Below are 24400 nucleotides of genomic sequence, written 5' to 3' on the forward strand. Positions count from 1 at the left end.
AAAAATCAACACATCCGCATTTTTCTACCCAAGAACTATGTAGCTTTGATTTCTTCATCGCACCGGATGATACGTAGGAGCAAGATAACATTCTTTTCAAGTACATTTATAAAAAAAATAAAAAATTATCATTTATTTCTTAAGCACACATTTATTCTAAAATATTTTTTAAAAAATTAATAATAATTAGTATTCATATTTAATAATTAGGAGAAATAAATATTCTTAAGTTAATATTAATTTTGCACAATTAATTATAGGTAACTGTGTTTGAACGAATGTCGTAGGGTGCTAATACCTTCCCTACGCATAATCGACTCTCGAACTCAAAATTTGGTTTCAAAGACAATTTTTTTTTTCTATTTTAAGTGTTTCCCAAAGGATGTTTTAATTACAATTTGACGGTAGCTCCAAGACAACTTGGCTACCCTATGATGGAAAAACTAGATGATAAGTCGTTGGAAGCTTTTGTTTTGCATAATACATGTATAGTAGACCCGTCAATGTTGCGAAGGATAAGTCGATCCTAGGTGAGCATTAGAAAAGGAAGAGTACTCTGGTGCCAAAGTTGTAGCACAAAAGAACCCTATCAACAATGGGTAAAGAAAAGAGTCCAAGAAATCAAGTTGCCTTTCCACAGTGCACCATCGAGTGATCAGGAAATACCTGAACCTACCTTGGTTACCAATGAAGAAATTGAAGAACTCAAAACATTATTGTTAAAATCTGAAGAGGAGAAAAAAGAGCTACAAGCGAAGTTAGAAAAAGTCTCCCAAGAGAACGAGAACTTACACATGTCAGAGTCAGTTTATTGAGAGAAGCAACAAGAGGTTGAAAATTGAAAAAGAAAATAAACTTGACATACAAGATTATTTGAGAGGTGCAAATGAAAAGTTAGGTATGTGAAAGTAAGAAAAGAATTCAGCTATTGAAGAAGCCTATATGTGGAAGCAGTTGTGGATAAAATCAGCATGCTCTATGAGGAACATAAAAAAGGAGTTTGAAGATTTAAAGAAACAACTGAAAAAAATAGTAGCTGAGTACAAGAGTCAATTAAGGAATGAGAGGCAACCCAAAGAAGAAATTGAAGAATTACTCTCAAAACATCAAGATGCACTAAGAATATAAATGGAGAATTCTAGTGAGTTAAAGAATTACATGGATTACCAATAAAAGATCTATAATGACTTAAAGGACAAAACTATATACTAGGAGAATGATTTTATGATGTTGCTAGGTCAGTTGAAAAATCAAGAGATCTATGAAGAGCTGGAACGTAAAGCCAAGCATTTGAAAGACTACTTTTCAAAATTGGCAATGCTAGCTAATCAAGGAATCATAAAAATTCCAAAGCAATATAACCACTCTGTATAAAAAAGGAAGTCATGTTGAAGCTTAAGGTAAATTATTTCTACTTCAATGGATACTCTCTATGGCATATCGTCGATACCTAATTTTGTCCATCCTTCTTTTTTATTTGCAAAAAATATAATAATAAACATTAAGGATATTTTGGACTTTTCTTAATAAGATAAAAAAATCAATTATTAGGATTCTGATTTAATTTATTGTTTCTTAAAAAGGGTTAAAAAATCATACCTTAAGGGATTATGGTAGGTTTTTGAAAACGCTAAAAATTACCTTCATAATCATTAATGAGAATTATTGTCTTCCAACAAATTTAAACCTAATTTCTAACTATAAATAAGAGAAAAAGAAAACTGAAGGGAGGATGGAAAAAAGAGATAAATGGAGAGGACCTGATTGCAAATATGAGCTCATAAGAAACTTCTAGTGTGATAAATATGTTTCTCCTCGTCCATTTTTTTGACATTATTGTTGTTATAGAGGTGTTTTTTATTTATTTATGATGCATGTACATTAAAAAGTGATTTTTTTGGGTTTCACGATTAAGTTTTAAAATGAACTAATAAAAATCAAGTCGGTTATAGTACGATCATGTTCATTTCCATTTGATTCGGGACCTCTCCTCTTTATTTTATTTTCTTTCTTGCGTGATGAATCTTAAACTCTTTTGTTATCACTGCCGCCGGTCCACACTACATATGCACCGCCGACTCGAGAGATTAATAATAAAATCAGTCAACACATAAATATTTTCTACCTAAGAACTACATGTGTTTTGATTTTCCCATTGCACCTGGGGATACGTCGGAGCAAAGTCTTCCCCTTGTCAAACCAAATTAATGAAAAAAAATATTTTTCCTTCTTTTATTATTTTTCCAAACTTTTGGTTTAAAATCATCATTTTAGGTTTTATCCAATTTTTCCTTTATTGAAAATAAAATTGGTGGCGACTTCTTTTTCGCGAACAAATCGGACGCAACACATATGTTATATTGGATTGGTTTTAATTTCTGTTTTAAGATATAGATATCTTTGATATTTGTTGAAATTTTAGCTTTGAAAGGCTTTAGGATACTACTTATTCAGCCAGTTGCATGCATATATATATATATCCAATTATTTATGCTTTCATTGTTTGCTGTCTCTAATCCGGATTGCTTCTTATCTAAGTAATTCATAAAAACCAATCAACCTTCATAAAATTAGCAAAAAGTTATCAACTTTTCAAACCCAATTCAACCCTCCTTTTTGTATTTGCACATTTAATTGGTATTAGAGCTTGGCCTCAAGGCTGAACACTTAACAATATTTGAGGAAAAATCTAAGGGTTCAACATGTCTGGATTTTGTGAATCAGCAGATGAAGAAATTGAAATATTTTTTAAATAAGAATCACAAAATGTCTTTAAACAGAAAACACTTAAGAGAGAAAATGCAAAACTAACTGAAAAAGTTAATGTTTTAAAGAATCAAAGTGTTGAATTTGAAACAAAAAATGCAACTCTAAAAATTGATATTATTGAACTTAACACAAAATGCAAATCTGAAAACTGATATTGCTGAACTTAAAGATAAAACCTTGAAAGATATCCATGTTGAAAATACCACATGTAATTCTGGTAAGTATGAAGAAGTATTCCAAGATTTTCTATCTAATGGTATGGAAATAAGCAAGTATGCACCTATGATTTATGGTGTTAGTAGAAATGGTAAAAGAAATCTAGGATTTGAAGAAACAGTGACTGAACCTAAACCTATTCACTCTGATGTTTCGTGTACTCTTTGTTCTAAGAAAGGTCACTCTAAATTATCTTGTCTCGTGTTAAAAATAAGGACAAACAAGAAAACTTTCAAGACTAACAAACCAAGACCCAATCAGATTTGGGGACCCAAAAAAATTTGTTTATCTTGTAGATGTTCTAAGAAACCAAGTTGAAACACCAAACATGGCTTTGGTAACTGGATGCCAGCAGCTTATGAAGGGAAAAAAAATCTATGTCCCAAGACCTGACTCTTGTGGAAGAAGGACAGGTCAACACAATAGCTATCAGAACCAGAACCAGCTGATGAACCATAACTATCAGAAAAAGAAGAACCATACGATGAAATAGAAATATCAGAAAAATATGGAGTATCAACATAATCAAAACTGACAAATAAATCACACATATCAATAGAGTAAAAAATGACAGAGAAAACACACATATCAACAAAAATGGAACTACCAAAATAATCAAAATAACCATCAATTCCAATATTACTAGAGGAACCTGATAATCAACAGAAACAGAAGTGTTAGATGAACAATCAGAATCACGAAAATCATCTAAAAACTCCAACTAAATTTATCAATACTACAAACCTGAATGGGAATTCAAATCCCTTCATCCAGACCCTTTTGTCAGAGAATATGTAAATTCAAAATCTAAAAAGCAAAAAAGAAGAACTAAGAGGATTTTCATAGTGAAATTGAAACTATTGATATATAGGTTATATCTTTATTTAAATTTAATTATTGCCTAATATTATGTTTACTTTGATAAAAAAAGCTTGATGTTAAAAATCATAGCTAGATAAGTATTTTGCATGTTCTCAAAAAGTTAGAGAAATTAGGAGAATAAAAAAATTTGAACATTTTAGCAAAAGCAGAATACAAGTTTGTTTCTTTAGAAACAAACATAACCACCAGAAACAAAACTGGTGTTTTAGGATGTATTGCTTCATTCTTAAATTATCTAGTTTATATTATGTTATATGACAAACAGCTTGAACTTGAACAGTCAAACAAGATGATGATAATGCAAGTTTACCTGAACCAAAGGAAGTAGGTGTAAACAAGCCAAAAGAACCTGAAAAATCAGAGGATACAAGAAAGTTACAAGAAGATGACAAATCTTCAGAGGATGAATTTGATCAAGTAAGAAACAATCAAGATAAGTTAGAAGTAAGATCTGGATGGAGGTACAAGTAATCTCATCCTAAAACTCTAATAATTAGAAGTGCAAGTTATCATTTGAGGATTAGATCATCACTAAAAAATACCATTTTGTTTGGCTTACTCTAATCAATTGAGCCTACCTCTATTGATGAAGCACTGACAAATGAAGGATAGATTCTTGCAATGCAAGAAGTGTTAAATAAATTTAAGAGGAGTGATGTTTGAGATCTAGTACCTAGACCAAAGAAGAACATTATTGGAACCATGTGGGTTTTCATAACAAGCTAAATGATAAAGGTGAAGTGGTTAGATACAAGGCAAGATTTGTCGCACAAGGCTATAGTTAGCAAAAGGGCATTGATTACACTGAGAAATTTTCTCTAGTTTCCAGGTTAGAAGCTATTCTTATCCTACTTTCTTTTGCTGAAAATAATAACATTACATTATTTTAAATGGGTGTTAAATGGGCTTTTCTAAATGGTTATGTAAGTGACGAAGTCTATGTTAAACAACCCCCAGTTTTCAAATTTTTGAATTTTCGAATCATATTTTTAATCTTAAGAAATCTCTATATGATCTAAAACAAGCACATAGGGCATTGTAAGATAGACCTAATAACTTCTTACTTAAAAATAACTTTGAAAAATGACAAGTAGATAATAAACTTTTTATAAAATCAATAGGAGATGAAATTCTAATTATTCAAATTTATGTTGATGACATTTTTTCCAGACCTACTAATTGCACTCTTTACCAAGAATTTTCTAAATTGATGCAGCTTGAATTTCAAATGAGTATGATGGGAGAACTTAAGTTCTTCTTAGGGATACAAATTCAGTAAAGTCAAAAAGGTATATGCATTCATCAAACTAAACATACAAAAGAGCTTCTCAAGAAGTTTAAGATGAGTGATTGCAAACCTATGGCTACACCAATGCACCTTACCTGTTCACTTGAAAAAGATGATTCAAGCCAAAAAGTTGACCAGAAACCTTATAGAGGAATGATAGGATCCTTACTTTACCTCATCGCTTATAGAGTTGACATCATGTTTAGTGTATTTGTATGTGCTAGATTTCAAGCTGACCCCAGGCCTGGTTCATTTTTCTGCATTTCTGGTTCATTTTTCTGCTTGGTTCTGTAAATTGTTGCTTTCTAACTATCCCAAATGCATTGATGCAGAACCTGGTCCCCTGTATCCTGGTGAATTTCGATAAACAACAAATCGTAGTTTGGAGGGGGAAGGATTATAAGCACTTGAAAGGTATGGATGTTGTTAATTTAATTATACTTTGTTATTAATATGGATGTTGTTGAGTTTGTTTGTTGGTGTACATGCTGAATTTGGAAAACGTCGCCGAACTATGTAAAAGTGCAATCTAACTAAACTAAAATCTGATGTTCAATGCAGGTTTGGAAAACCTCCCTATACTTTGTTTAAATTGCTCATATACTAAACTAAAATCTGATGTTAAACCTCTCTATATTTTGTTATGTTATTTAATACTTTGTGCGTTTGTTATAATGTCAATGAATGACTTTTAATGTTTATTAGCAATCAATTATATTATTAACAAAAATGAAATTCAGCAAAGCAGGGGCTATAAAATTAAAAATAATAAATTAAATAAATTTGAACGTAGCGTCGGCCGCTCCGACGCTACTTTATAAATCAGTTGACTTTTATTTTGACTTTAGCGTCGGCTAGCTGACGCTATTAATTTTGTTGACTACTTTTTGTTGACCTTAGCGTCGGCCGTCCGACGCAACGATTTTCCGCTAGCTGACGTGGCAGCTGATTTTTTAGCGTCGGGTGCTTCAAATTTACACATAGCGTCGGCTAGGCCGACGCTAATATAGCGTCAGATGGTATTTGTCCGACGCTAAGAATTAGCTTCGATCGTTTTAGCCTAGGCCCGACTCCGACGCTAAATGGACGTTAGCGTCGGCTTTTGGCCTAGTAGCGTCGGCTTTTGGCCGACGCTAAATCCTGTTTTTCTAGTAGTGAGGGAATCACATTTAACTATTGTTAAGAGAATCCTTAGATACCTAAAAGGAACTACCAACCTTATATTTTTTACAAGAAATTTCCTAAGTACAAACTGAGTGGATACTGTGATTCTGATTATGTTGAAGATTAACTTGAGAGAAAGAGCACTAGTGGCAACTGCACTTTTCTAGGTGACAACTTAATATCTTGGTCAAGTAAGAGACATAACACCATTTTCCTGTCAACAATAGAGGCTGAGTACATTTAAGCAGTTGGTTGTAGTTCTCAACTACTTTGGATAAAACATCAACTGGAAGACTACAGAATCCTAGAATCCAACATTCGCATCTATTGTGGTAACACTTCTGCCATTTTTCTAACCAAAAACCCTATCCTCCATTTTAGAGCTAAACACATAGAGATCAAACACCACTTCATTACGGACTTTGTTGAAAAAAGAGTGTTAAACCTTCAGTTTGTAGACATTGAACACTAATGGGTTGACATATTCACCTTACCATCATACATGGTTGATGTTGTGATAACTTCAAAGTAGTGTAGCTTTACATTAACTTTTATTAGTTTTTATATTTTCTTGTAATATGTTGTATTCATGTTATTAAGAAAAGGAAAGTTACAAAAATAATAATAATAAAAAATTAAATAAAAAAAAGCAAGTTTCACTTTCAAGTATGTTTGTTTGATGACAAAAAGGGGTTAAAGAAATTTAATAAAGCGGGGGAAAAAAGAAAATGATACTTAGACTTAGGGAGAGCCCTAAGTTAGGGGAAATCAAAGAAATGTATAGAGAAGTTGTTATAAAAAATACAAGTTTTGTCATCATGCAAAAGGGGGAGATCGTTGGAACCAAGTTGGTTTTATACTTAGAGTTTTGATGATAACAAAAGTATTTTGTGAGAACAATATATGTGACTTCACAGAAGACAAAAGAAGATTTGTGTTTTTAAAGAAAATCAAACATAAGATTTTATTCAGATTTATTGTTTAAGAAAATCTAAAATAAGATTTTATTCATATTTATAATTGAAGAAAATCTAAAATAAGATTTGATTCAGATTTATAATTTAAGAAAATCTAAAATAATAATTGATTTAGATTTATAATCGAAGAAAATATTTGATCGAGTTGAAAATAAGGTATGATCAAGATTTATGTACAACAAAATATAAACAATATTAATCTAAAGAATTTACAAACTGAATTTAAACAAAATATGAACAAAATCAATCTGAATAATTTACAAACTTAATCTAAACAAAATACGAACATAATCAATCTGAAGAATTTACAAACTCAATTTGAAAAAAATACAAACATAATCCATCTAGAAGAACTACTTAGATTGGATTCAGAAATAAAGAATTGGCTAAAGAACATGTCATCAAAAAGCATGTTGTTCAGAACTATTTTTGAATAAGATCATTGTTGACAAAACTAGGAATGAAGATATAATTCAAAATTAAACAAAGACTAAATTAAACAAGGATCATTGGAAAATAAGAAAAGTATAGAAGAACTTCAAATTCATCTTAGTGTTCAAAGAAAGAAACATTTGTTTAAGTTAGAAATATTTTCTAAGTGTTTTTTCATAGAGTGTGAGAATTATTATTATTATTATTATTATTATTATTATTATTATTATTGTTATTATTATTATTATTATTATTATTATTATTATTATTATTATTATTATTATTATTATTATTATCAACTTTGTTAGAAGCAACTACTCAAGTTCCAAACCTTTGTAATCAAACTCGATAGTGGTGTTAGTGTGCCTTCAACAATTTGGGGTTGTTAGGTTGTGTGGAGAAGACTTGGCTGGTAGAGTATAAGTGTTTGTGTTCCTCAAAATTATTGGGTTGTCGAGTTGTTTCAGAAGACTTGGCTTGTAGGATCATGGTGGTTGGTTCCTCAAAAGTTTGGGGTTGTCATGTTATTTGGGAAGACGAGCTTGGAGGATCAGGTGCTTTGTAATTAGTGGATTAAAGCCTTCTGAATGAGGGGACTGGATGTATCAAAGTTAGTGGTGAACCATGATAAATCTATGAAGCCTGACACCCACCGCTCCGCCATAAAAGAAACCTTATCTTAACCAAGCTTAGATAAAATGGAAGTGTTCTTCAATGAATAAGAGCTTGGATTCTGGATGGGGGGATTATTATTTGATACTTAATTGAAGATGCTATTAGTGCAAAAGTGTTTTTAAGATACAATCTTCTGGTTGATGTTTTGATGATAAGAAAAACTAAAAAATAAAGAACAATTATCCCTTAACTTTATATGTTAAGTGTGTAGATTAATGGAAATAGTTATGTTAATAAAGGGTGATATATATGAACATTTGTGACATATATGAAGGTTTTAACTTCTACATGTATGTGATGAAAATTTAAATTTTGATGATTTAATAGATTAAAATATTGTTTTTTATGAAACTTTTATGAATGTGATTTCTTGATATGTATAGTGGAAGTTTTTATCTCTGTGATAGTTGCTTGTGAATATATGACATTCATTATATGTGGGGTGGAAGCTTTGATTTTTATGATGGTTGTTTATGAATATTTGATTTTCATGATAAGAACCTGTGACGTATGATCTTAGTGAAATTTGAATAATGTGATGATTTCGTATAAGTTATTTTTGGATCATTTGACCTAATCTTAGTGGGTTGTTTGAGATTGTATGATTTTGATAATAAATCATCATGTCATGGTATATGCATCATAGTGGGCTGTGTGGAAATATTTTATTTTGATAATGCACCATCATGTCATGACATATGCATCTTCGTAGAAGGATTACTTTTCCCATTGGTATGAGTGATTTTCTGTGTGGAAGTTGCCTTAATGACATATATTACATTTGGATCATATAGTTATCAGGAGAATGCATATCATTGCACCATCTTGTGATTGTTTTGTTGTGGTTAATGTGTATCTAATGTGATAACAATTTCTCTTAGATGATTTGATGTTATAATGAGATATTGGTTTTTCTTGAGTTGTTTTGACTTTATAATATGATTTTTCCTTGAAATGCTTTGATATATTGTGATGTGTTTGATACGGCTATGTGTTGATTCTTTTCGTGTTTTTCTTACTTATATTATACTATCAATATGATCTTAAAACTCACCTCCTTCTATTTTTGTGTTTGACTTTCTTGACCATGCGTTTGTGAAATCGCAGTTATTACAGGTCAATGAGTCTTGAAGTTCAAGTTTGAAAGAAACTCCGCTCTGTTAGGTTATATTGAGAATGAGAGTTATAAGTTGTATTTTACTTATTTAATTGAAAATGACTTTTTATATGGAAAACATACAAGTACTACTAAGTTTTTGGGATTAAATTAAGAAATTATTGTTAAATCAAGCTTATTGAAATTGCAGTGTTCTACAAGAGGAAAAGGTTTAAAGTATTTCATATTTATTTTGAGAAACGTGATATCATAAGAATTCATAAAAGTTTTCTTTCTTTTGAAGAAGTTTTTATTTATCCGTTGCAAATTTTAGTAAAAATGTGATATAAATTATTATCTATATTATTTCGGGGTTTAGGTTTACTAATTATTTAAATGAATAGTAGTTTATATATTCTTACCTAAAAATAATTGTTGTAATTTTTCTAAGCAAAAAGTATTTTTATGTAATGCTTTGGATACAAAATTTGGGGCGTGACAGATTTGATCATAATAGCCTCTAATTCCCAATCCTGAATACCAAGATTCGCATAATCATTCACAAAGACATATAAGGATACTTATTAAAGACCGATATGCCTTAAATGGTGATTGAGGATATTCAACAGTAACATTCTCAACAGACACTTCTCAATATTTAAGAAGAACTCACTCATTTTTTTACCAGTGAGAGAGAAAATGTATGAGAGAAAATGAAAAATGATGTGTTAATAAGAAGAAAATCTGAAAAAGACAAGAACACACCATACTAAAAGAATACGTTAATTATCCTCTCGTAGAGAGTTATTAGAATTGATATAAATCAGTGAAAGTGTTTTCACATACTTGTAGTGATATAAGATTTAATCTGTAACATGTTCTTAATGAGAGTTAGAATCCTAAAACCAAATTTGTGTTAAATCACACAAAAATTAGAATTGATGTAAATCATTCCAATAGTGGAAACAACTCTTTCATCCTCAAAGAGGTATCTGAAAAGGTACAACGACCCTCATGAATCCCCACGGTAGGATTCCAATATATTGAAGAAAGGTTCTAGGAACGACAACCTGGAGAAGCATGAGAAAAATACTCAAAGCCTAAAGAGACAAATAAAGAATAATTGCACGACTAATTATGGAAATAGTGAATTAAACCCTCAATTGTATTGAGGCAAAATCTCTCTATAAGGGGACGACTAGATATAGCAACCTTACTAGTAAGTTTAATTCTCGCATTTTAGTTTTATATGATTGAACCTTACTCCTTCTAAAAATATTTTAATAGTAAGTTGAATATTGTGATAAAGAGCATTTTTTGTAAGAAAATACTTGTAGTTTTGAAAACGTTAAACAATTCAAACCCAACCCCCATTTCTTGTGTTTTTCAGCACCTTTAGATTTTCTGCTAGAAAACGAAGGACAAGCGCAAAAAATTAGGAAGCGCTCAGTTAACTATGTGATCATCGTAGGGTACTAGAAAAAAAAGGGTTATCTATGTTAGAACCAAGTTGGTTCGATGATTAATGACCCTTAATTTTTTTGATGAGAATACAAATTATTTTGTGGGAAATATTTATTGTGCTAATAATTTATTAAAGTGTGCATATTCTTGTCACTAGATTTCAACGTATTTATGCTGCATCCTCTAATTAATAGACAAACTAAACAAATTAGTTACGACAATACTCTATTACATTGGTTGAAGTATAACTCATTCTGAAAAGTTCGCTCTCAGCGCACCTCTGCTGAATCTTTTGGTATAAGCTCACTCCAACGATTATGCGTCTCATAATCTTGGCATCCAATTTGTCCTCAAGTAAAGTCAACACTCTAATAAAATCAACGCTATGATAAATTCAATGCTCTAATAAGAAGTCTACACTCCAACAAGCTCTCTTCAATGTAGTAGACTTATCCTCTAACTGAAGAGCCACGTAACATACTCTAACAGTTTCACCCTTTGGTCATCCTGCCTTTTCTATCAAGATACATTGAATCAATTATGAATATATTTGGACAAGCTTTTAATGTTGGTTTAAAATATCTGAAGATTTGATTCAAGCTATTGTTTCACATGTTGATTTCATGCAATCACAACAACGGCAAGATCCCTGATGAACTAAATGGCTCTCTATAAAAAGATATGTGATCGTCTCAAAGAAATAGACCAACAACGAAAAACAAGAGAAAAATTTCTATCATTACAAACTACAAACTCTTATATTAGCTTTAAGTGCTAAGAAACCAAAAAAATATTTCTGAGAGCAAAAATCTGTGTAAACACTCTTATGTGAGAATTCGTTCCAAACCCGATTTAAATACTTTGTAACTTGGCCCGATAGCGGCTGCGTCCTCAATAGCTTGACTATATTAAATGAGAAGGTTGACAAAACTTGAACACAATCAATTTACTAACAGGTGTTTAGTGAACTTGTCATTCCAATGGTGAATAGTGGATTAAATCATTTTGTGTGAAGGGACTGGACGTAGCTACCGTGTTGGTGGTGGATTAAATCATTCCTTAGTTATTACTGGTTGTTTTAATTGTTCTTATTTTTATCATCACCAAAATTTAAATTGTATTTTAATTAAGTTTTGAAACTAAAAAAAATTCAAACTTCTCTTTCTTGTATTTTTCTCTCTACAATTGGCATCAGAGCTCAGTCTCAAGGATGAAAACTTAAGCAAGTTTTGTTAGAGTGAAAGTGTTTTAAAATACAATCCTTTGGTTGATTTTTGAGGATAACAAATAAAGAAAAACTATCCCCTAATTTTATTTGCTAAGTGTGTAGATTAAAAGCAACAATTATGTCAATAACTATCCATTCCAAAGTAGTCTATATTACAAGTACGTTAGAGATATACTAATGGAGTAAGATATAATAGAGCAAAAGAAATACTGCAAAAACAAGTGCAACAAAACATGCATCACAATACAAATTCTATCCCTTGATGACTAGATGAAAGCAAAAGAAAGACTACAACGTAAGTCTTGTGACACATGCCTCTGTTAATGCAAGCTTTAGTTAACTCTGGGTTGCGAGCGACGTAGTACCTCAACTACCTCTAGCAAAATAAAATAAATCGTAGTTAAATTTGTCTCCGATGAACTTAACATAAATTATGTTCCTCTACATTTGATACACAAGCTAACGAGAAATCATTTACCGCTGCCTCTAATAAGCGTAAGAAGAAATATTTTGTCTCTGACTCTGATAAACGTAACAAGCAAACAATTTGCCTCTGCCTTTGACAAGCGTGACAAGCAAGCTAGTGCTTTTGCCTTTAATAATCACATACAGCGCTTGATCGTCTGACTCTGAACTGTTATGTATCCTTTGATAAAGTCAACGTGCTAAAAAAGTCAACTCTCTAAAATAGTCAACATTCTGAAAAAGTCATCTTTCTAAAAAAGTCAACGCCCAAAGAAGACAAAACAACTTCATATCCTCTAACGAACATTCTGAATTTGCTACGTGTCTAAAAGTCTTTAATGTTTTAACTTGATCATAATACGCATAATCATTCTCAAAGATATATATAGATACATATTAAATACTGATATGTCTTAAATGGTGATTGAAGATCTCCAATGGTAATATTCACAACTGTCATTTCTTCTAAATATTTAAGAAGAACTCACTCAATCCTTTACAGCGAGTGAGTGATAGAGAAAAAGAGAATGCATGAGAGAAAATGAAAAAGACTATGTGTTAAAAGCAGAAAATCCGAAAAAAGCCAATAACACATCAAACTAGTAGATAAAGTATTTTATCCTCTCACATAGAGATATTAGAGTTGATGTAAATCAATCAAAGAGTTTTCACACACTTGTATTGGTATAGAATTTAATCTATAATATCCTTTCGATGAGAGTTAGAATCCTAAAAACAAACTTTGTGTCAAATAAAACTCAAACTAGAACTAATGTATATCAACCCAATAGTGTCACAATCCTCTCATCCTCAAAGAGGTACCAAAAAAGGTACAATGACCCTCATGAACCACAATAGAAGAATGTCAATATGTTGAAGAAAAGTTTTGGGAACGTCAACCTAGAGATGCTAGAGAAAAATATTCAAAGCCTGAAGAGACAGAGTAAAGAATACTTAGTAAGGCAATATTTATAAAAATATTGAGTTAAGCCCTCTATTGTAGTAAGGCAAAATCTCTTTTTAAGGGGAGGACTAGATGTAGCAACAATTTGTTGTGAACTAGTATAAAATATATGTGTCTATTTTATTCTCCTTTAATTCTCGCATCTTACTTCTTTATGATTTAAGCTTACTCCTTCTGAACCTCCTTTAAAAGTAAGTTGAATGTTTTGATAAGGAACAATTTTTGTAAGAAAATATAAGTAGCTTTAGAAACGGAAAACATAATTCAAATTCCCATTTTTTTGTGTTTTCCAGCACATTCAATTGATAATAGAGCACAATATCTTAATTGAGCACTTTACCGTGTAAGAGCAAAGATCCTTATAGACTGGAATTGCTAGGAAAATGGTGTGAAACAATGTATGTTCTTTTTAAAACCTTTCTTAAATACGTTTATCTTCTTCAAAACTTGGTTTGACAAAATCTAAATGAAATGATTGTTATTGCTTTTCTGAAAAATTAGATGAATCATTCTTGCAGAACATCTAATTTTTCAAATATAAATTTCATCTTCTTTCAAATTTTTTTGTTTTTTAGGAAAAGGTTTTTCGTACTAAAGTTGTCTTTTTGTAAATCACTCTTTAATGATATTTTGAGTAGTAAAATAAAATATCTGTATGGAGACAAGTGAATATTCATAGAGAAGAATAGACATGAATAAGGATTTGTTTTTCTGTCACTTGAAACAGAGTAATCATCTCAAAATCATATCCATATAAGATACGTTCTTAGATTAATTATCCAAGATTATATCTCTTCATGTGATCAACTCTTTGTTTCGACAAGAGATGAATACTCCTCATATATTTCCTTTTTTAAATTATCTTTTGGTTGTTTTCTCTTTTAAACTATTTAATGAAAAACTTGATAAAACTTGCATGCTTCTATAAGGCATGGTGAGTTACCAAGAGAGAATAGTCTATTTGCTAATATTTATCCTCTTATAGGAAGAAGTATTAGTGGATACAAAAGAATTTTTAAGTGCAAAACAATGGAAACATTATAGTGCATTTTAATAATGTGTGACACCCTAAACCCAAATTGAAATAGAAAGTAAAATGCATTAGTTTTGATAGAGATTCACAAGTGTTCCAAAATAGAATGTAAAAATTTTCTTTTAAAGTATAAAGTTCAGGACGTTACACTCACACTTACACAAAATGCTTGCATAAAAATTCTCAATTAAAAATCATTTAATATCGAATATAGTTGATGTTTATTAAATAAATATTTCTGACATAAAAACACGTTTTAAACTTAGACACAATTAATTTCTACCTCTGAATAAAAGATAAAAAATAACATAATTGATCGATTGAATTCACAAAAATCTAAATTTGTTCATAACTCAACAAAACACGACAAATTACTCCCATCCTGTATCACATATCAGAGCATGGATCACCAACCGATAACCTGAAATAACTGCGCTCTCGCAAGCGCCAAACACAAGCAATTCTTCAAAAATATGTAATACTATAAAATAATTGAAAAGAACACATAAAACATTAATTAAACATTGTTTCATATCAAACCATAATTAATAATAATAGTCAAGGTAAAACATTGATACAATCCACAACGCCAAGTAAGTCAACACACAAATCAAGTAATGTTATGCATGCTCTTATACTATAGACTCCTCCTTCTTTTGTACCATTCTAACTCTGAAGTACTTGGTTAGGAGACTTGATACTATGCTACCACACAAGTGGACGGACAATTCGAATGGGTCATGTCCTCATAAATCCCCTCAACTCAACCTGATACACATATACGCGACATTCGAGGTAAACGTATGTTGCATGATAGCTCCTGACATTTGGAGTGCTACCTCCAAGTCACCTAGGAGTTCCCCCACCCGAATACCTCCAATGTCTAACAATCATGCCTTAAGACTCAACAGTAGACAACCACGATCAGACTCAATTCAGTTGTACTTCCCTGAAATCACTAGGCTTGTAAGACCCGACCTATATGATGACAAGATAATCCCAACTTCAATCAAATAACATCCAGATTCTCCCCTCGTTTGCCTAGGCTACTCACCCCATTAAGAGAACCATCATCGGCATAAGTCGAATTCATCACTATTCAATTAAACACAATATGCATTTCATGATATTCAGCAAGGTGGTAACATCATAAATCAACAAGTACAGACCATCAATGCATATTTCCATAGTCATATATCACATTCAAAATTTATCATCATAATACACAAACTCCAACAATATAGGATTTTCACTCACAAATAATAATACTAAATCATTCACATGCACCACATCAATTGAAATGCAAATAATAACATTTTCATCATATTTTATATCATATAAAAATATATAAACAAAACACATAATACGTACACAATTCTACAATAATTCAACTACCACATGATAATCAAAATCAAATCAAACAACACCCTATAAAAGTTTCTAACTCATAGTTTAACCTCACCAAATTCAAGTTTTCTCATTAGTCAATTATTACTCAAAGGGCTTCATCCGTACGTAGCGAGCCCCAAATGAATAATGGAAAATACAATTTTCCAATTCATTTCACTTAATTTACACTCATGAATTCGAATTCACTCTCACCCCATACCTCGTTTGGCGATTTCGCACAGTAAGACATTAAATTTCAATAACGTTGGAGCAATCCAAAAATAAATTGTTTGAAAGCGGGTCGAGAGAATAACAAAATTGTAGCGACACAGATGACTCGAAACGATGCTTACATATAACAACAACACGTAAAGCCATCGTCGTTGGGTTTTCATGAATGTTGGCGAAGATGAAAAACAAAAATATGTAAAACAAAGTTCTCGATGTGGAGCACATGAAATTGCTTTTCTTTGTTTCAATGCACCACTACAAAGGTTAGAAAAGCTTCACGACAGTGTTGATGCCAAAAAAGAATAGGTCACGGTTTCATTTCTCCTTCACGTGACATATAAATGAGAGTGAGTTTGATGAAGATAATGAATGGGGACAAGATATGGCTTACAATAGCCACTAAATTTATTTCTATTATTACTAACACATATACATACTTGTCAGTACCTAAAAGAACAACCGTATCAATCATATTTTTCTATTTTATATTATTATTATTATTAATCAAAACTTATCTATTAACTTTACTATTATTAAAATTATTAAATGTCTAGTTAGCAATAACAATCTAAAAACTTTTCCATTAATTTTTCTTATCACATTTCACTTAAAAACAATAACAATCTAAAATTAGTATTAAAAAAAATGAATATACTTAATATCCATATCAATATTTTTAATAAATTATTAAGTCAAACACATGGGAAATTATGACACTGTGAAAATACACATGTAACGAAAATTAACCATAATTATTTATCAACGCATATTATAAACACATGCAACACTAAATTACTTATCAACACATATTATCAACACATATTATCAACTCATATTATAAACACATGCAATCTATTACAATGCATGTGAATGTATGATCACATCTACAAGTAATCCCCAATGACAAGTAATGCAACCCCTAAATCAACATCACTCTAGAACGTTGAATGACAATCCTCCATGATTTGTATGTTCAAGGACAATGTTCTCTACTCTAGTATATTGCATATTTGAATCATCATCTGATGGAAATCAAAACTCTGCCTCTAGTTAGAAGATTAATCTGATAAGAAAATTCGAACCAACTCTTGTAAGAAATGTGAAAGAGCAATTGTTAAATTACCCTCGTTTATCTTCGTTACGTACTTTGTACTTTACTTCATTATTTTATATGCACATGTTTTTCCTACCTTATATGTTTTCGTTTTGTGTGCATGTGTTTTCCTATTTACCTATTGGAGTCTGTATTATCTTTTTCAGTTTGAGTTTGAGTTGTCTTGTGCACGTTCTTATCGTTTTTTTTTATTTCTCGTTAAAACTGATGTTTTCTATTCCTTCTCTCTGCTTATTTAAACCTCTCTCCCCTCTAGCATTTTTTCAAATCATCCATTTCTTCATAAGCCTTTTAATCCCAAAATTGTTTTTCGTAACGTTCATAACCTGAAACCCTCCTGGAAAAACCAGATCTATATCCCTTTTTTTTTAACGTCTTCATTTTTCTAAATGATCCTCTTCATACACTCTACTCTCAAATAGACTTCAAAGTTTTCTTAAAACATGAACAACTCAACATGAATGGTGAAATGTTCAGAAGTCTTGAATTCATTACATTTGTGAATTACAACCAACAAGATGAATTATACAAGAAAGTTCACAAAATGAATTCAAAGGTTGACCCATGGAACCCTTAGGCATCAGTGTCTCTTTCTCTCGCCAATTACATTGTATACAGGGAAAAGGTAAGAAAAAGAGCATTGAAGGGCTTATGCAAGGTTGGAGCACCTATAATTTTATCAAAGATCTATCTTTGGAAAATTATATCTCCAACTCTATATATAGAGAAAGTCCCACCAAACCAGTCAAAATGATTAGAGAAAAGGGAAGATCGCATTATCTCATTTTCTTTGGTTGCGTCTGACAAGTTAGAAGGTAGGCTACTGAATATGAAAGACTTCGTCATCACAAAATAAGATTAAAGTTCAAAAAAGGTAGACTCCTTTTGAAGATCTTAAATAAAGGAAGTTAGTTTATTTATGTATTAGGAATAGGTGATTCGAACTTGATATGTAATATAAATTAATGGATTTGGTCTAGACAATCTTAGAAGAACTTTAGGACTCTTATTTCCTTTAGCACCTTTTGTAACAAGTATTGCAACTGTAGTGGAATTTATGTGTGTTACAAGTGTAATGTGAGTTATGAATTGAATAAAAAACATTTCTCTTAAAAAGTTTCTCTTCCTACCTTCTGTTTTTTCTTTTCCTTCTTTCTATCTTAAATTTTTTTTCTTTCTCTTCTTTCTTTCATAACTTTTCACCTCCCTCCGGTTTTTTCCGCGTACCTTTAAAACTCATCCACGTGCCCTATGGTATTTGTCACATTCTATCCCACTCTTTGCTTTCCCATGCCGTCATCATTATACCTCTCTTTCCAAAAATGTTTCTGCTTTGCTGCTTGAGAAATCTGGCTATTTATACCTCAAACATTTGTCATTCCTCCTCATCTGTGTCCTCTCAATATTATCTTTTTCCCTGTGTTTCTAGTATGTTCACCCTTTCTTTTCACTCCTCATCTCTCTTCCATCGATTTAGATTCGTCTTTTGGCAGGAAAAGGAAGTCACCTTGAACAACTAGAAGCTGAGTGATAGCCTTCTTGAATAACTAGAAGTTGAATTGCTCTATAAGAAGTCGACCATAAGTTGTACCTTGTCATATCTCAAAAGGAGGAAGCAATTTAACTCTTACAACTCATGTCACAATATAAGTTTTATCCTTTGATGACAAGACGAAGGCAAAAGAAACCAAGATTTTGCTTCAGCTACAACTTAAGTCTAGTGACACGTGCCTCTGTTAAATGCTACGTCAAGGTGTAGAACGAAAAGAACACAAGAAAGGGAGGGTTTGAAATGTGTTTAAAAAAACTTTGTATGTGGCTATACTTTAAGTACAAAAGGTAACACGATTGAATGAAAATAGAGCAAAGAGACACAGTAATTTATTCTGGTTCACCACCAACACGATAGCTACGTCAAAGTCCCTTCAGCCTAAAGGATTTAATCCACTAGATTGTCAATAAATCAGATTTACACTTGAACACCTAGTAGTCACATTAAATATGTTCAATTTTCTCAACCTTCTAGTTTAGTACAACCAAGCTGTTGAGGAAGGCATCAGTTACTGGGCTAGGTTACATGGGTTTTTCAGAATTAGCTCTCATAGAGAGTGTTACAAAGGTATTACTTTATCAAATTCCTTAGCACTAATGAGAAAAATATAGTGATATTGAGCAATAATGTAGATCTGCTTTTTCTCTAGTTTCTTGTATGCTATGTTTCTCGTAGTTTTGTTGTTTTTCTTCATTGAGGGAGGCACGTCCTTTATAGAGTACATTACTATTTCTAGCTGTTGTAGTGGTTGTAGAAAATTAGGATAATCCATGAAGTTTCATATCAAATCTTTGTGGGATTGATTTGACAAAGAAACTTTCTTGAAAAGACAGATCTAGTACTTATTCGTTGTATCTATTTGAAATAGTTGAGAAACAGATGGAACAATGATCGTAGTTTGTCTAGAGAACTTCAAATAAGAAGCTGATTAAGGATGTGTATCATGGGATGCATCAAAAGCTTTGTCTTGAGATAATTGATTTTTTTTCAAAGTGTTGGCTTTTTTATAGGATAAAAGTTCAGAGTCAGACAATCAAATGCTTGATATGTTTATCAGAGGCATAGGGAGAAAAATTCTGGTTACGCTTATAAAAGGGAGAGGCAGAAGAATTCTTGTCACACTTATCAGAGGTAGAGGCAAAATAATTCTTGTCGAGTTCATCAAAGGAAAAAGTGTTGTGGCATGGCTTTGTGTTATCAGAGGCACTAAAATGAAATAGTGATTTGTGTATTAGACTTAGCAAATAGAGGACAAGTCATGTTGTATCTTTGTCTTCGTCCATTTATCAGAGGATACAATGAGAGTCTATTGATCGAACATATGAATTCGAACCTGCGCACTTAAATTCAACGTTAGAGCATTAAATTGTTCCCACAAATAATTTTTCTATCATGAAAACAAGTGAGGGGCATCTTCCTTCAAATCAACTTGGTTCCAACACAAGGAAACAAAAAAAATCATATTTCATGCCCTAGTTCTCAACTATGAAGGAAGTAAACAAGTGCATGAAGTTAAAGCAAATTTGTTTTTCAGAAAATATGAACTATTTCAAATGGAAGAAGATGAAGACATTGAAACAATTTCTTCCAAATTGGTCTACAAATATTTCTTCCAATTATAATTCTGAAATATATGTTTTGATAATATGACAGGTAGCCAATTCTTTATTTCCCAATATGATCTAAGCAATTCTTCTAGAAAGATACTATGCATATATGTTTAGATTACGTTTGCAAATTTTTCCAGTTGAGTCTTCCTTCATATGCTTGATTTGATTTGGGCGGGAACAATTATGGGATTGTTCTTGGGTATTTAGAAGTAAGTATACAAATAAGTCCAATTTAGTATGTTCCTCAATCTTGTCCAATTTAGTATGTTGCTCAATCTGTTGGAGTCAGATGTTGTGTTGGTTGAATAGTTTTTTCATATGCAAAATTGTGTGACTTATAATTAGTGGCATGGGCAACTTCACCTTTCTTACATAGTTAGTGCAACTTTAGATCACTCCTTATCAAAGGCAGCACTCCGGAACATGTTGCAATTATTAGGCAGGCTTGAACAGTTGCTTTGATTTTCAGAGTCATTTAGAAAGTAGACTTTATCAGAGGCATGCAAAAATATTTTTTATCAAAGGTATGCGGGAATACTGTTCATTAGAGGCATCCCTAAATTACTATTCATTAAAGACATGTAGAAATATTATTCATCAGAGGCATGCATAAGTACCATTTATTAGAGGCATGTAGAAGGACTATTCATCAGAGGCATGTATAAGTTACTGTTCAACAAATGCATGCAGAAGTTACTAGAAGCACATTGATTTACCAGAAGCACGTTGAGCTATCAGAAGCACTTTCAACTACTAGAAACACGCTGAACTACCAGAAGCACGCTATGCACATACTTTTTTGAAACGTGCATTTGTCTGATTCAAAGGATTTTATTGACTCATTTGACTTCATTTCCTCTAACATTTTTACTTCCTCTGGTCACTTCCTCTAGTGACTTCCTTTGGTCGTTTCTTTTGGTCATTTCCTTTAATATTTTTCTTCTTAGTTATTGCTTCTAATTTCTTTTTTGGATGTTGTTTCTTTTGATTTCCTATTCTAAGTCTTGGTTCCAACAATCTCCCATTTTCTTTTAATATTTGCTTCTGATTTCCTCTTCTTATGTCGTTTCTTTTAATTTCATGTTCTAATTCCTACATACTTAATGAAGCCATTAATTACAACAAATTGTACTCATAAAATATCTTTGTTAACATCAAAATAGCAAGTGGAAAACCAACTTGGTTCCAGCAAAGTCTTCTCCACACAACCTGACAACCACAAATTGCTTTAGGTACACTAAAACAAGTTAAACAACTATTGGGCTTGGTTAAATAAGTTTGGAGCATATTGTGTTTTGCTTCTACTAAGCAGATTGTTACAATTGATTTATCACACTAAAACAATTATAAAATATTTCTTTGAGCAAATGCTTCTCTAGAACTTAAACCTTTGAACTTTTGAATATATTGGAAATTTGTGCTCTCAAAAGCTTTTCAGAATTATATGGATTTATGAGGTTATGAGTTCATGTTTTCTTCTTCAGCCTTGAGTATCTATTTATAGAATACATTAGGGTTTCACTTTTGTCCTTGTAAAATCTACATCATATATTTCTTGTGAACAAATTCTGAATGTATCTTCCTGTGAACAAATTATGAGTGCATCTTCTTATGAACAATCCTAAATATTTCTTCATGTAAATAAATTTTGAGCATATCTTCTTGTGAACAATATTTTTACCATATATTCTTTTCACCTTGGTCAAAGATTTCCCTCAATTATATTTCTAAATCGTATCTAATTTTGGATTGTGTTCAAAAACTTATTCACGCGAAATTTTCATTCATACTCTTGATTGATTGGAGCAGAAATAGATTTAGGCTTGTTCTTGAAAATTCCGAAATTCTGAATAGTCTAAGTCTTTTCCTTAGAATGAATTCTTTCAACTAGAGACGTTGTTTTTCTATCAGAGCCATTGACTTTCTTATTGGAGTGAGATGTTGTGTTTCTTGGATAATAAAAGTCAGAGGCAGAATTGTGTGACTTAGAATTAGTGGCTTTGGGAAAATCACTTGGTTGAATCATTATAGTCAATGCAACATTAGAGGTTGTATATTTGGGAATATGAGCTTTGATGCATGGCTTGAACAATCTTTTCATAGTTAATGATAACTTCATATAGACTCTTCAGAGGGATGCTGAGTTTGTGTACATATGAAGCACACAAAGGTTTTAGAGGCATGCTTCAAATTTAGTCTTTAAACCCAATTTTAGAGCCAATCTAATTTAGAGTCAGTTTTCATACCCACTTATCAGAGGCAATCTTCAGACCTAAACTTCAAAGCCAAACATCAGAGGCGGTCGTCGTAACCTTCAAATGCATGTTGCTTTCAAAGGCATATGTTCAGAGGTTGATGCATATGCTTTTGTGTTCCTCTAATATCATTCTCTAGTCACTTCCTTTGGCGACTTCTTTTTGTAGCTTCCTTTGGTCCCTTCATCTGGTACTTTGTTATGATACCTTCCTCTGATTTTCTTGTTCTAATTGCTACACACTTAACGAAGCCATTAGGCCAATTTTTTTTTTATAAAATAAATACCTTGGTTAACATCCAAATCACAAGAGGAAACCCAACTTGGTTCTAACATCGCCCACCCAGTCATACATGAAGATTTGAAGGTTCTAAAGGATAGGTTCAAGGAACAGGAAAAAATACCTTTGCCCTAAAGGGCTCGCCGCTTTGTGGAATGTGGATTGCATAAAATATGTAAGACATATAGGACCAAGGACAACCCAAGACAAGGGTAGGGTGGATTGGGACTAATTGACTTCAATGGGATGCATACAAAAATATGGAATGATGTGGCGCCCAACTAAGCTCTATAAGGGAGACATGGTGGAGTGATTGTGCACTCGTATAGGTGACAAGGTGTCACAACCATACATCCAATGATCTCTAAGATAGGGTGGAGTGACCATGCATCCGTAACGAGGAGAGTGTGGCATGACCATGTACCTGTCAGCCCTACAAACATATGGCACATACCAAGGGTTGCATGTTGGGCTAAATGGGCCTTGATCATGGAAGCCTATTTTCCAAGGAATATTCTCCAATAAAAGGAGAAGAGATAATTAGGGTTAGGGTTCTTTGGGCATATTCCTAAATAATGTATTATTCTCCTAGTGAGCACCTTGAAAAGACTCTTGAGAGCTTATAGGGTTTAATACTACTGTATTTATTATTTACATACACGGACAAAAACAATTTAAGTTAACATTAACAAGAACTAACAGTTTCTGAGACATAGCTAATCAATAAAAATTATTGCTTCTAATCTTTAACATAAAGCAAGAAAGTATAAATTTTATACATTTAAAAAGTTACTCACATCATGATTCTTCAAGAGTAAGACAATGTAACACATCAATAAATCAAATAAAATTCAGATAGGAAGAAATTTTAATAAGTTCTTGGTTAGAAAGGTAAGGACTTCAAATGCACTACATAAAATTGTTAAGCAACAATCAATAGATAACAAGCAACTTCACTAATTAGGTAGTGCTTACTTCACCAATTAGGTAGTAAGCACTTCACAAGGTATGTACGATCATAAAAAACATATTACACATATCACAATAACATTAGATAAAAATTATATAGTGAACATATTAAACAAGCAAACACAATTTAAATGAGTAACATTTGATTGACACTGAACCAACACTTGACCAACTCGGCCTGATTAAAAAAAAAATGCTCTAATACCAATAATATGACACCATAAACCCCAAAATAATATATTTAATAAATTATACTACAGTTTTGTAAAATCTCGCATCGGATAACATGTGTATTTGAGTGTGTTAAAATAAGATAGGTACCGAGCATTACAAAGAAGATTTTATTAA

At 31.8% G+C, this 24400-nt stretch overlaps 1 protein-coding gene across 1 annotated transcript in view; it reads right to left on the reverse strand.

Moving 5' to 3' along the window:
• Window positions 1–1222: 1222 nt before the first annotated feature.
• Window positions 1223–24400, reverse strand: part of LOC101488957 (uncharacterized) — a 45031-nt gene continuing 21853 nt past the window's right edge. The window contains 4 exon segments of the mRNA XM_027330655.2: window positions 1223–1324; window positions 3375–3516; window positions 3571–3637; window positions 4178–4216. Coding sequence (XP_027186456.2) covers window positions 1223–1324; window positions 3375–3516; window positions 3571–3637; window positions 4178–4216 — 350 coding nt within the window.

Source organism: Cicer arietinum, chromosome 4, assembly GCF_000331145.2.
Source record: "Cicer arietinum cultivar CDC Frontier isolate Library 1 chromosome 4, Cicar.CDCFrontier_v2.0, whole genome shotgun sequence".
Lineage (NCBI taxonomy): Eukaryota > Viridiplantae > Streptophyta > Magnoliopsida > Fabales > Fabaceae > Cicer > Cicer arietinum.